This window comes from Panicum virgatum, chromosome 5K, assembly GCF_016808335.1.
Source record: "Panicum virgatum strain AP13 chromosome 5K, P.virgatum_v5, whole genome shotgun sequence".
Classification (NCBI taxonomy): Eukaryota; Viridiplantae; Streptophyta; class Magnoliopsida; order Poales; family Poaceae; genus Panicum; species Panicum virgatum.
In genome coordinates, this window is record NC_053140.1 from 59,312,797 (window position 1) to 59,327,259 (window position 14,463).

General features: G+C 47.5%; 1 protein-coding gene across 1 annotated transcript; it reads left to right on the forward strand.

Annotated features, from left to right (window-relative positions):
• Positions 1-287: 287 nt before the first annotated feature.
• On the forward strand, positions 288-5,084 carry LOC120709087 (disease resistance protein RGA5-like). Its single transcript, XM_039994607.1, has 3 exons — positions 288-1,311; positions 2,470-4,573; positions 4,695-5,084. Exons 1-2 carry the CDS (start codon positions 485-487, stop codon positions 4,523-4,525), a joined length of 2,883 nt encoding a protein of 960 aa, XP_039850541.1. The 5' UTR covers positions 288-484; the 3' UTR covers positions 4,526-4,573; positions 4,695-5,084.
• Positions 5,085-14,463: the final 9,379 nt, after the last annotated feature.

Below are 14,463 nucleotides of genomic sequence, written 5' to 3' on the forward strand. Positions count from 1 at the left end.
TTAATATGCTCTCTACTGCATGAACTGCTTGCTGGTCCATGGTTTCACAAATGTAACATGGGCTTTGGCAGCATCCGACGATATATAATCCATCCGGCACGTGGGTTCAGACATGAAAGCTGGGATCACTAGCTAATAGGGGTTTGGATGATTAGCATATTAAATTGCTGGCACAGCACGAAGCCTAATCAAATGTACAAGTGGCCGGCAAGATGCATTGTTGATGGGATCTTTTTGGCTGCTAGCGCGTGGGGGGTGAGACATCGTTAGACGAGTAAAAAATGAAAAGTTTGCAGCTTACGAAGTATTCCCTCCACCTCAAAAATGTTGACCTTCTGAACTAACCATCGTTAGCCAGTAAGCAACCAGTTATTCCTTGGTCCTGTATGTTCCTGTTTCAATCTTCCCTCACTTCTTTCCGCTCCTAGCGCACACAACACAAACCACATGGATCGCAGAGTGTAGTATAGGAGCACAGAGATCAATGGAGGTGGTGAGCGCTTCTCATGGCGTGTTGGGTCCCCTACTGGGGAAGCTCACCTCTCTGCTCGCCGACGAGTGTGTCCGCCTCAAAGGTGTCCGCCGTGAGATCCGGTCACTCAGATCTGAGCTGATGAGCATGCATGCTGCAGTCCAGAAGTATGCCATGCTACAACATCCTGATGTCCAAGGGAAGGTATGGACAGCACTGGTGAGGGAGCTGGCCTATGACACCGAGGATGTCATTGACAAGTTCGTCCACCACCTTGGCAACGGCAGTCACCATGGTGGTTTTAAGGAGTTCTTCCGCAAGACTGCTCGCCGACTCAAGACTCTTGGGTCTCGCCGCGGAATAGCCAACCAAATTGACGACCTGAAGGCTCGTGTCAAGGAGGTGAAAGAGCTCAAGAGCAGCTACAAGCTGGACGATATTGCTGGTAGTGGTACCTTTGAGCATTGCGCCGTGGATCCCCGGTTGTCTGCGCTTTTTGTCGAGGAAGAACACCTTGTGGGCATTGATGGTCCGAGAGACTATCTTGTCAATTGGATGGTGGAAGAGAAAGATAGCTCAACGAAGAATCTCAAGGTCCTGTCTATTGTTGGGTTTGGAGGGTTGGGAAAGACAACGTTGGCAAAGGAGGTCTGTCGCAAGATCCAAGGGCATTTTCACTGTCAGGCTTTCGTCTCAATCTCTCAAAAGCCGAATGTGAAGAACATTATGAAGGCTGTGATTTCCCAGGTGCCTTGCAAGGAAGATTTTACAAAAGATATTGACACTTGGGATGAAAAGAAATTTATTGCGAAGCTAAGGGAACTGCTACAAGATAAGAGGTAATTTCATTCAAGAAACTATCTAGGTTTTAGGATCGTTCCTTCATACTAGACCGATCGACTATATATTTCTTTTAGGTAAACTAGTGTATCAATCTGTGCTCCCGTACAGACTAGTTAGAGATATCTAATAATTATCTATCTCACACTCTCTTTAACCAATTAAATATTTGAATCCAGTACTGTAAAGATACATATTTATCATTATGTAATTGTAATAAATGTGATAGGTTTAGTTACTAATAATTTTTTTCACTTTGTATCACACCTTCATATATGTTTGATATGTATTTAATTGAACACTTTGTTCGAGCTATGTGAACAACATGAAAATTGATATTCTTATCTTTTCTCTTATACATGAATATATGGTGACAAACACATTATGGTTAATATTTTTATATAAACAATAACATAAATAATATATTGATAATGATTTAAAATTTTATATTGATGCGCTTTAAGATTTTATTATAATAATATAATTTTGATTCAGAATTAGGGTTTATTTAATTTTTATTATGTTATCAATGGATAATATATATATGAAAACTTAAGGGGTTATTTGATATTATTTTATAATAGCATAAGTGGGTAATTTATATGAAGATTAGGGGTTACTTTAGATTACTTTTTATAATGGCAGACGTGGGTAATTTAGATATATATGTTTAGGGGTTACTTTAGTTTATTTTCATAATGGCAAAAGTGGGTAATTTATTAGAAAAAGATAATAGATCCAATGACTATTATGATTAGAGTTGCCGAATTGATGGTCGGATGTTTCTGATTTTTGTGAGAATTTGTAGAATTTCTCTATTTTTTAGACTGTCCACCTAGGATCATAAGTGGCTCACTTGGAGGCTTCAAAAGGAGCCTCCAAATAGTAACAGTAAGATAAACCGGCTATATTGCTGTGAAAAGGAATCAAATGGTAAAAAAAAACACGCGTAAGTGTGCCACTATAGATGGTGTACCACCACTTTCTTAGCATGAAACAACAATTCTTTCATTCTTCAACTCAATCCTCTATAGATAGTGTGCCACTTTTGAAAACAACAAATTGAACTCCCCATAACAATGACTAGCCTTAGCATGATGTTCATGCATTCCTACTTGAACTCTTTTCATAATTGGCTAACAATATTTTACTTATAGGTACCTCATCATTATTGATGATATATGGTCTATATCAGCATGGGACACTATTAAATATGCTTTCCCGGAGAATAATTTGTCTAGCAGAATTATAGCTACTACACGAATTGTTGAGGTGGCAAGATCATGTTGTCCGCGAGATGATTTTTACCGCATCTATGAAATGGAAGCCCTAAGTGATCTTCACTCCAAAAGGTTGTTTTTCAAAAGAATATTTGGTTCCGAGGACTGCTGCCCTGATGTGCTAAAACAAATTTCAATTAAAATATTGAAGAAATGTGGAGGCCTACCATTGGCCATTATCAGTATATCAAGTTTGTTGGCAAACCGACCGAAGATCAAAGATGAGTGGGAGAGGGTCAGTAGGTCTATTGGTTCTGCACTGGAAAAAAACCCAAGCTTGGAGGGAATGAATAGTATATTATCCCTTAGCTACAATGATCTTCCACCTAATCTGAAGACCTGTTTGTTATATTTAAGTATATTTCCGGAGGATACAGTCATTGACAGAGAGTGTTTAGTGAGGCGATGGATAGCAGAAGGCTTTATTTGCGAAGAGCGTGGACATAGCAAACAAGAGGTCGCCGAGAACCACTTCTATGAGCTAATCAACAAGAGCATGGTCCAACCAGTGAAAGTTGGCTATGATGGTAAGGCTCGTGCTTGTCGAGTTCACGACATGATGCTAGAGCTCATCATTTCAAAATCGATTGAAGATAATTTCATCACTTTCGTGGGCCACGGGCAGACTGATGTAGCAAATCGTCATGGTCTTATTCGGCGACTGTCAATCCATCATATTGACCAAGAGCTGGCATCTGTATTGGCAAATGAAGATTTAAGTCATGTTCGGTCTCTAACGGTGACAGCATCAGCTTGCATCAAATACTTGCCTAGTCTCGTTGGCTTTGAAGCTTTGCGTGTGCTAGATTTTCAAGGGTGCCAAAATATGCAAGAGTATGATACGAATGGCATAGATAAACTTTTCCAGCTGAAGTACTTAAGCCTCAGGGGCACTGACATGTCGAAGCTACCATCAGGAATTGTGAGGCTATATGGTCTAGAGACGCTAGATCTTAGCAATACATACATCAAAGAGTTGCCACCCGAGATTGTTCAGCTCATTAAGCTACGGCATCTACTCATTGCAAGATACGGTAGTATGTATTCCCATGAACATTCTTGGTTTAAAGCTACAACCAAGATACCAGATGGAATCGGAAATATGAGGAACTTACGGGTGATCTCAGGCTTTAATGTTATCGAGAATTCATTAGGTGCAGTGGAGGAGTTGGGGAATCTGACAGCTTTGCAAGAACTCCATATAGAGCTGGACGGCAGAGGATCTCAGAAATACAAAAAGCATGAAGAGATGTTACTTTCCTCTCTATGCAAGCTTGGCGGATGCAAACTCCAGTCTTTATGGATACATGCTGCCAACTCAACACCACTCCAGTTCTTAGATTCTTGGTCCCCTCTGCCATCTTCTCTCCAAAGATTTCAGATGACCACTAGCTATTATTTTCCGAAGATGCCAAAGTGGATTACGCCAAAACTCACCGGCCTTGCATACCTAAATATTAATTTAGTGGAAATAATGGAGGAGGATCTGCACGTACTTGGAGAGATGCGTGCCTTGCTTTCTCTGGTGTTAACATTCCAGGGTGCCCAAAATGAAAGGATTATTGTCAGAGGCCATGCATTCCCATGTTTGAAGGAATTCTGCCTTTTAACTAGTTCATCTTATGTCACAAGGCCAACATATGTGAAGTTTGAAGAAGGGGCGATGCCAAAGCTCGAGAAGCTTGAGGTGCCATTCTCTGTGTCAGTGGCTAAAGCCTATGGGTTTAGCTTAGGTATTAACCATCTCCCATGTCTGAAACATGCCGAGGTTGAACTTGACGATGGAGGCGCGACATTTTCCGAAAGCAAGGCTGCAGCGGCTGCCATAAGGAATGAAGCAAATGCCAACCCCAATCATCCCAGGGTATTTATCCTGGGAATAATGGAAGAGGACACGGAAGAGAGTTCCACAGATGATGAAGAAGAGGGGTAGATACCTGGGAAATGTTACGATCACTACATTTCATTACCAGTGTAAGAGGTATTGATCTTAATTGCCAATTTGAAAAATCTGCTGTTGCTTTCTGTACATAACATATGTATTTCCTTTGTATGTGCAAGCAAATTTGACACGGCCACGTGCCCTAACCTTTTTCGTTCAGGTGAAATTTTACTCATGCAAATGCGAGATGGTGCGCTGCCTTGAATGAATGTAGTGGTGCAGCTTCGAGGCGCCTGTCCTTTTGCCTTTCAGATGGGAATACACATGTCAAACGAAGAAGCCCAAATAAAGATGTCTTGGAACAAGTTGTCTTGGTTGCTTTGCTACATGGCACCCATTCGGTCTGATCGAAACCTTGTATCTGATTTTATTTCCCCCAGGTTTTGTTAAGAAATAAGGAGGTCACCTCTAGGTGAAGTTTGTTTATTTAGTCGTTGGTGTGTTTTAAGTACTTGTGTGTAACTTAACTTGCTGGATCATGCATTTATTTTAAGCCGAAACAGCCGGATTGATAGACATTTGCAATAACTTGGATGCCGAGTTTCAGAGATGTGAAAGGTTTGGTCCCTGCTATACTCTGCCATTTCCTGCTGCCGACGTGGAGCATCAGGGCTACTTCTTCTTGCTCAAACGTGTGAATGCATTGTTATTTCTCTACTAGCAGCGCAAGTGCAGCCGCGAGCTGCATGGATGAAGATAGCAGTTGCGGCATGCCGTCCTTGTTGGCATTAGTTGCGGATCGGAGGGAGACGGGCTGCAGCCTGCAGGAATAGATCTCGGTGTCGCCGATGCCGAATGGATCGCACCCACTGATGGCCTCAGGTGTCAGATCCTATCGCCGCCGCCGCTGCCGCCGCCGATTGTTCACCCTCGCCGAGCTTGGGTCACTGCCATCGCCGTCGCCGAGTCCGATCAGAGAGGGGCGCTCCGGAATTTTTGTGTGGCCTCGAGCGGGCCACCTGGGAGACCGGCAAAGTTAGCTGCGGCCCGGCCCAGGAGGGAAGATAAGGAAAGAAAGGAATAGAGAATATATTGGGCCGGCAAGTAGAAAATGATTTGGACCGTTGGGCTTAGGAACATTGAATCTGCTGCGCTGTGCTATGTTCTAAAAAAATTCTAAAAAATAAGAAAATAAGATTGCTATATTTATGCTCATCATTCTTGAATGGTAATTACAGTTTGGAAAAGGTTGCTTTACTCCAATTACTTTTATCGTTGCGGACTCCTCCCCAAAAGACCAGGATGCTGCTTGCTTTAGGATTCAGACATCGGATGCGGACCCAGCAGTAGCCTCAGCCTTATTGCCACGACTGACCAAGACCAGGAGGAACGATGCCATTAGCCGACCGGTTGTTCTCGGACGATCTGGTGTGCATCCACCCGGCCTCCCAAGCCATCAGTCCCCCAACTGTTGACGCGGCTGGTCTCCCGGTAGGGGGGCGCGGCCGGCGCACATGCCCCGCGGCGCATTTTTCCTCGTCGCCGCCGCGTGGGTGGGCGCGCGGGGGGGCTCCGTCCCGTCCCCGTCGCTGGCCCCTGACCCCGAGCGGCAGGCCGGCCGTGATTGCTCCATGTTAGCATCCCATCCTTCCCGTCACCTACGTGCACCTAAACCCCAGGCAGGCAGGCAGGCGTTCCTGGCAGATCACGAAAAGCTCCGGCCCCGCCCGCCGGGGCGTCGCGCGCCGGTGATGAGACGGGTTGGTGCCGCAACTGCAGGTACCGGCCGGCCGGTCTCCTAGGACCTAACCCACGTCCTCTCGGCCCGCACTCATGGCCGATGATCGCGTCCCTGGCCCGCCGCCGGCCGGCCGCGAGGACGAGGGCGCCCGCACGCGCCTTCAAGAAGGCCCGCACGCGCCTGGTAGGGATCGATCCATGGACGGACGGGGCGGAGGAACGCTTCGTCCGCAAGCTTGCTGATTGCGCGCGGGGATGGAGGAGCGGCGCTGGCGGTGGCGGCCGGCAGCAGCAGCAACAGTGTGCCGACCGGACCATGGCGCGCATGGGCGCCTACGCCGCATGGGGCCATGCCTCGACAGCTCCGTGCCGGATCCATGCACCATTAGTGTGCGCTGCACGCAGCGATGGCTCGGTCGATCGATCCACCTGGCTGGGCTGGGCTGGCTGGCCTCTCGATCGTCTCATGTGAGGACGACGAAGCATGGCCGCCATCAGCGTACCAAATTGATTGCGTTTTTGTCAACACATTCAGCAATCACAGATCGATCAATTGGGTTCAATTCGTGCAGTACAGGAAGGGGCCGGGCTTCCTTGTGCCCGACGTCAGGCTCGGACATGCGTCGTCAGAGACATTTACGCTTCCGATCTCGCCGGCCATTGGCGCGGCGTTGCTGCTACTGCTCCTGCCGCCGGTGACAGACGGGTCCCATTTTTCTCGGAGCCATCCAGCGGCACTCCGATTTCCTCTCGTGTTGACTCGGCCGGCGAGTAGCCAATCCAGCTGGAACAACAGTGCTCCTATACCTACGGGAGACAGGCTAGTTTGCAACAGCAGCAGCAGCAAGCGGCCACCGGACAGCTGATCAGGTGCTGGTGTAGACGACGGAGACCCCGCCGCTGTACCCGCATGAGCCCCCGATTCAAACATGATGGTGGCCAGTGACAACAACCATGGTGCATGCACTGCACCCACAAACACAAACCCTGTGTTTAGTTCCAAAAAAATTCCTACAGTATCCGTCACATTAAATATTTGGACACATGCATAGAATATTAAATACAGTTAAAAAAATAATTAATTATACAATCTAACTGATTAACACGAGATGAATCTTTTAAGCCTAATTAATCTATAATTAGACATCATTTGTCAAATAACAACGAAAGTGCTACAGTGTGAAAATCCAAACATTTTTTAGAACTAAACAGGGCCGTACAGGCTGTAACATACTAGCAAGCATCTTGCAACGCATGCCACAAGCAATCAGGCACATTTATACACAGTGATTACACGCAGAAGGTGCTGCTGCAGCAGCTGCTGCTGCTGAGAGCCGATCAATGCGCATGACACCATCACACTAAACATGTAGCAGGAGAACGAAGCTGCTTACATGGTAATGGCATGATGCAGCTAGTTCTATGTGTGTGCCAGTGTGTCAGTGTCGTCCTGATGCGCCGATCAAATCCAGTAAACAGTGGGTTTCCCTTGTGATCAGGGCAACACCACCATGCCGGTCCCAGCTGATGCTCCCCCCATCCATCTATGATCTATCTGCCCTGGCCCCCAGGCAAACAGTGGTGTTAACTGTGCATCTGGCCACAAATGACAGTTGCGACGCATGTGAGCCGCCATCATTTCCACGAGATGTGAAGGAAGCTCTGAAGCCATCCATCCAATCTCCGATCCAGCATCAGTGGCTCTCTGCAACTGCAATCACGCATGTGAGGCCACACACTGACCACACCTTTTGGACGGTCGTGCCCGATCAATTCCCAGTGTTTTCTTCCCCCTCTGCACTTGCAAGTGAGAGCAGGGCTTATAGTTACGCCCGCTCGTCGGCGTCTCAAACGCCAGATCAGCTGCGGTGGTGGTGGACCCCACGTACCATTCAATCCTCTATAGAGTCTGCCGGCAACATGGAGCAATGGGAAAGGTGGTCGGCAGGCGCACAGTGCAAATCGATCGCCTCAGCTGGCGTCGAGTGAATCGCCGACTTCGTTCTCTCTTGATTTCTCTCTCCTCCCGCGTCAGATCGAGCTGATGTGTGGATCTCCATTTTGCCGACTAACGTGGCTTAACGTGGCTCCATAATACTTGCTCTAAGCAGTTAAGCCGGGCATGCTGGTGGTGGCCCGGGCAGCAGCATTTCATTGCCTGGGGCCGCCCCTTTCCTTCACTTGTGCTCTTCTTTTTCCCGGCCGGCCGGCTGCTTTGGCTGTGATAGCAAGGAAGCTGATTAATTGGACAGCAACGGGCAGATGCTCGTGCCCTTGACTTGGGTGTTCGTGTTCCTCTCATCAGCCCGGTTGCCAGTTGGGGCCCTGAAACTTTTGCCCTATTAGAGGACTCACTCGCTCACCAGTCATTGCACACCACACTTGGTAGGTGGTACAAAAACCCAACCAACCCTCGGCGCCACTTTTGGCCTTGATGCGTGTCCCTCCTGCCTCACATGCATGAGCCATGCATGCAGAGATCAGGCCCTTTTGTTTTAACTCTGGTACCTGGCGGCGCCACAAGAAAATAATTTGTGGCAACTTTTGCTAAGCTTTTCGGTAGTACTTTCAGATGATATACATGCTTGATTGGAAGAGGGTGAAAAAAGGGGTGCCTTAAACCACTTAATTAGCCCTCTGATTGTCTGGTTTGTGGTTTTGCTATGAGCTTCTTGTTGCTCGCTGGTCTTGTCCGGCCTTGTTTGGAAATGGCTGCATTTCTAGTTGAAGGCAGCTCAAGTCTATGCAATGTCAAATCAGGTTGACTGTTAAGGCAAAGCCTAGGTTCATTTCGTAATGACGACGAAGAAAGAGTCGAAAAGTCATAAAGAACACACGCCCCCACCTGTTTCCGGTTCTCCATGACAACGCAGTCCAGGGGAAAGATACTGCGTGCGCGTGGATTGTTTTTTTTTTCCTTTCAAATAATAAAACATACTCCATGGAAAAGCAGTTGATAGCATCCTTTTCCCCCCATAAAACCATACGTCCATTATTTTTCATTTAAAAAACAGATACTTGCCAGCATTTTTTTTATTTTGCCCACCATGGAAGCAAGAGCAGTTGATAACACCAACCAGAACCGAGATCACAGGCACTGATAGGAAGGGTTTCAGGCAGAAAACGTCAGAACTAGGCAGCAGCTAATCTGCTCCGATTTCGTGCGCTCTAATCCACATCCACCTCTGGCAGCTAGCGAGCGAGGTGCCCTGGGGTTCGAGGCGATCGATCGATCATGTCGTGCGTGCCGTGCCCCCGAGACCCCACGCATTCATGCGGATGCGGCTGCCTGAACCTGAAGCAACCAAACCAAACGCAAACCTGTGGCCGGTGAGGTAGGAGCAGCAGCTGGTGCTGCCGCTGCTGCTGCATGCCGATAGGTCGTAGTGATCATGTGGTGCGGTTAAAGGCGCTGCAGCCTTTTGGTCTCGGGCGCCAACTACTAATAACTGAGCAGAGGCAATTGATGTGGGTTGGGTTGGGTAGGCAGCCCAGCAGCAGCGCCGGGAGATTAGTGGAGGAGTGTACTCACCTATCCTAAAGAGTACAGTCAGAGACTAGGGCCTGGTACTGCCGCTGCCTTGCCTGCCATGGTAAGTTACTGCCTTATTGGGAGGTCACGCCTGCATTGCACATGGATTAGGTCGGTGTTTGTTGCTGATTGCGTGCCTGGTTTCCAGAGTTAGGTTTAGCACCCTGACCCATTTCCTTTGCAGAAAAACAAGGAGAGGCATGGCACTGCACATGACCATATGATCAACATACTGACATCAAATGCAATGACTGTGACCAGATAGTAGCTAGAGCCCATCATGCAACTAGTCCATCAGATGCTGACACCAGAGCTAAATAAAGTGCTAATATTTTTGAAAGACACTAATAATGTGGTGATTCCTTTGTAACTTGTTTACGCTCTGAAAAATGTTTCCCTTGCTGCATATATAAATGTGTCAGGGCCCCTCCATGTCCTCCTGTACCAGCACTGTGTTTGCAAGCTCTATGTGAGCAGCAGCACTACAGCAGGCAGGTACCGAGATACACTGCATGGGCGTGCCCCGTCTGCTCTGCCGCCTGTTATAAAGCCATGTACCCATACACCCCAGTGTTGCCATAAACAAAAGCAGCACAAAGCACGGATCCATCGTCCCTGATTAAAGCCCCCCAAGATTTGCATTAAACTCCATCCGCATGTCCTCGCTTTGCATTGCTTTCATCAAGCCAAGGACTAGCTAGATCAATCATCCCCTCCAGGCTTTAGCACATTTCAATGCGTCCCCTTTGGATTACATGCCTGTTCCAGTTTGAATGCTAGCTAGCTAATCAATCTCGCTCGCTGTTAGGTAGGTCTAGCGAAGCGAAGTGAAGCAGCTGATCTGCCAAGTGAGCGAGTGCTGAGCAGTGGTCCTCGTATCGTTCGTCGTCCTGCTTGCTGATGATCTGAACTCCGAACAGATAGAGTAAACGCCCGTCCACACCTTTTTTCAGAGTCCTGTTGTGGCTTTGACAACACGCTTGCCCTTGCGTTGTTAGGGGGGCTCGCTCATGCGTCTCCCTTTCATGAGGTGGATCCATCCGTCTGCACTGCAGCCATGTTCAGGGGAGGACGATCTGTTCCCTTTCAGCTATGACCCAGAACGTTCCATGAAACTTGGGTGGGGGTGCGTGGGACGTGGGCCAGTCATCAGTGTGGTGTCTTTGACCACCTTATTAGCTCATTTATTAGCAACTTTTTTTTCCTCTTCTTTAAAACTCGGATCACCTCGAACAAATGAGTTTTGTGTCGACCCAATGACCCAGAAACTTGCATCCCTAATGCAACTCAAGTTGTCTACCTACAACGCTAGATGTTCTTCTAGTAAGGATTTCCTTTATATACAACTATAAATCTTTGTTCATCTGGTCTCGTCTACAATTTGGTCATGCATTCGTCAGTCCACGGCTGCCATGGATCTCTCATCTCTGTCCCCCAACAATTCACACTGGATATGGGAGAAGTTGGTTCGTGACGAGGGAGCCAGTGGTCCTCCTTTTCTTAAGAATGTGGCTGGCCACTTGTGACAGTGGCTTATGACTTGTGAAAGCAGCTTAGCTTAGCTTAGCGGCTTGATCCACACGCCTGCACGTGCGACGACCGGAGGAGGGCCAGCAAGCAGCCGCCGCACCACCACCACGGCACGGCTGCATCACCCGCCGCCGCCGCTGGTGGTGGTGTCTGGTGTGCAGCCGTCACGACTCCACTCCGGAGAGCGGAGAACGCCCTAGGCCTCTGCTGGTAGTGGGCTTGAAATCAGGATAAAGAAGAGACCCCATGGTGCAATAGCTTTCCTCCCCTTATCTCGACCCAAGAATATTTTCCTTTGTGACGCTACATCCCTAGCTTTTTTACTGCTTTTTTTGTGTAACTTTTGTCCCGCCCATTGTGTGATGATGCTGGAATCGAATCTGAAAATGACTTTAATTTTTTGAAAGGGAAATGGGGGAAAACCCATTTGATCCTTTCACCTAGGCTCTTTCCCAAGCTTCTTCTCCCTTTTTACCCGTTTTTTTCCTTTTGATTTTGACAAAAGCTTTTCCGGTTTTGTTTGGACCAAAGGGGGCGAAGTGGTGGTGGGAAAGAGGGAATGTGAGCAGATAGCGCGGATCCGATGGTGGGCATGTGTGCGCGCGCTTTCCTGCCCTCTTTCCTGGCCTTGCATTCCTTGTACTGCTCCCACTACCATCTGCCCCTTTAACCAAACATGCCTCTTCCGCCTTGTGTATTTATCACCTTTTCCTCTCTGCCCTTTTAATTTCCTTTACCTTAGTATCACGAGAGCAAATTACAAATGTTTATAAATAATATTCTAAAGAAATGAGAGGATAATAAGAACTAGGACCATCCTGTTTGATCCATATTCCTCATACCAAGGAGATGCATGGTCATATAATCATCTTTACTCTTTAGGGTGGTCCTTTTTTCAGGCAATGCTCCTACTGCAAAACCCAGTGCACAACATTGACACCCCTGGATCTCTAAACAAAAACCTACTCATCATCAGCGCATGCCCCATTTGGAACGTGGGAACCCTACCACTCTAACTAGGAGACCCTAACATCCATCATTACCGTGTTCTTTTTTACCGGGGTTGAGCAAGTCAGGGCTCGACTTAACCGCGACGCAAAGGCAATTACCAAGGGCGATTGCACTTGCCAAAAGGCAAAGGCAGGCAGGTTTTCACAGTGAAAAAAAAAAGAGCAGGCGCAGGCCATGATCAATGTCACAAACACGTCTCACGCCTCTCGAGCAGCTTCGCTTTATTTGGTGGGAGGGAGGGAGAGAGGGAGAGTAAAAAACAACAAAATCCACACATGTGTGTGCTTGCACGTCTCCTCCTCAAGTTTCCTCCTCTACTGCTTTCTTGTGAACCCCTGATGTCCCCTCCGAGCGCACGAGTAAACCTTTTTTTAGGGCAAGTGCACGAGGACTAGACTAGATGAGGGTGCCTTTTCTCGTGTGTAACCGTGTTGTTTTCGTGTGCTTTTCGTTAACCCCGCGAGCAGGGGCCCCCGTCCAATCGGAGACGGACTCGGTGGCCCTCCCTCCGGCCATTTCCATCAGAGATCAAACAAGCAACGATCCACTTAAAACTTCACATCCTGACGGTGCTTTTTTCGTGATGATTTTGCCGCGCGCGTGATAAGAATCTAGAAAACCGAGCGGTGTGGCTGACGTATGGAGGAGCATCAAGAGAAAATGTGTGCCTGATGTGACCAGGCTTAGATCTGCAAAATCTGGGAAACCAGCTGGCTTTTCAGAGAGAGACGGGGATCGCAGTAAATATAATGGCGTTGCCGGACACGCCACCGGTCAGGGCTTCGCGTTTTTGACCACTATTGAATGCCTTCTTCAATGCTAGCTCCCCCTCATGGTTGATGACGATTGATACTACTACCGGTAATCGGATCGCTCTCACTGTCGCCCTGCCGTGTACACTGCTATGCTGTCCTCTGAGTCTACCTCATCGGATACGTGTACCTTCAGGATCCCGGGGGTTTAGTTCCGGAGTCAGCGGATTGCTCTAGAAAAGGTTAAGAGTCCGATCCCAATTCGGTGATAAATCTTTGGGTGTGTTTAGTTGGCGAAAAGTTTGCGAAAAAGTTATTGTAACATGTTTCGGTTTTATTTGGCAATTATTGTCCAACAATGGAGTAATTAGTCTTAAAAGATTTGTCTCGTCATTTACAACCAAACTGTACAATTAGTTATATTTTTAATTACATTTAATACTTAATGCATGTATCGTAAAATTCGATGTAATGTGCGTCAGTAAAAAATTTTGGGAATTTTTCGCGGAACTAAAAAGAACCTTTGAGAACTGAATCGAAACGCTACAATATCCCCACATCGCTAACATGGACTAAACAGCACTCCAAGATGATAAAAAAAATGATGCTCGCAAACAAAAACGCCGTCGTCGGTTGCTCGATCCTCCAGCAGTCCCTGGCACTCCCTGCATCCATCCGAGCACACGCAGGCACAGCAAATGAACTCCACGGATCACAGATGCGATGCGAGTGACATGTCGGGAGGGGCAAGGCATGGGCGATGGAGCATCGGCTCATCTCATCTACTCCTGCTATCCTACTGCTGCTGCTGCTACGACCAGCGACCAGTAGTCCAGTACTCTGCCGACCCCGCACCGCACGCATTGGATTCCTATCCAACTGCAGTGTGGCAGATCGATGGATAGGATCGGCGCAGACCAGTCAGAGATCAACCAGATAACCAGATGGTACCCTGCATGCACTGCGAACGCGCCGCGGCTCCAGCAGTCAGAGAGAGAAAGGGAGGAGGAGGATCGAAAGGAGAGAAAGAAATACTAAAGGGGATCGAATGGGCAGTGGCATTTTCGCAAGGCGCATAGCTTCTTTTTCAGCTTTATTCTAGTGCTGTGCATGCATGGTTCCTGCATGTGTTCTTTTGGCTTCATTCCCTTCCTTTTCGGCTTTGTCAACGTTTCAAATTGCATTGCAAAACGACGATCAAACTACTACAGATCAGCAGTAGTTTTCTTGTTTTTTAAAGGAGAGATCAGCAGTACTTTATTCACTGTTTGAATTGAGAAAGCGAAAGAATAGTCAGAACTAGTACTATGTGAATATTTTTTTCTTATTGCCATTTTGTTTCTGTTTAGCAGTTGAGTTTAAGCCCAAACCTGTTCTGGTGGCAGTACAGTACCATCTGTTTCCAACTTTGCAAGTGGCAGCGA

Excerpts from the sequence above, each read along its gene's own strand:
- LOC120709087 (XM_039994607.1), top strand. The coding sequence starts at position 485 with ATGGAGGTGGTGAGCGCTTCTCATGGCGTGTTGGGTCCCCTACTGGGG. Across the intron at positions 1,312-2,469 it reads GAACTGCTACAAGATAAGAG|GTACCTCATCATTATTGATG; the intron begins GTAATTTCATTC and ends TTTTACTTATAG.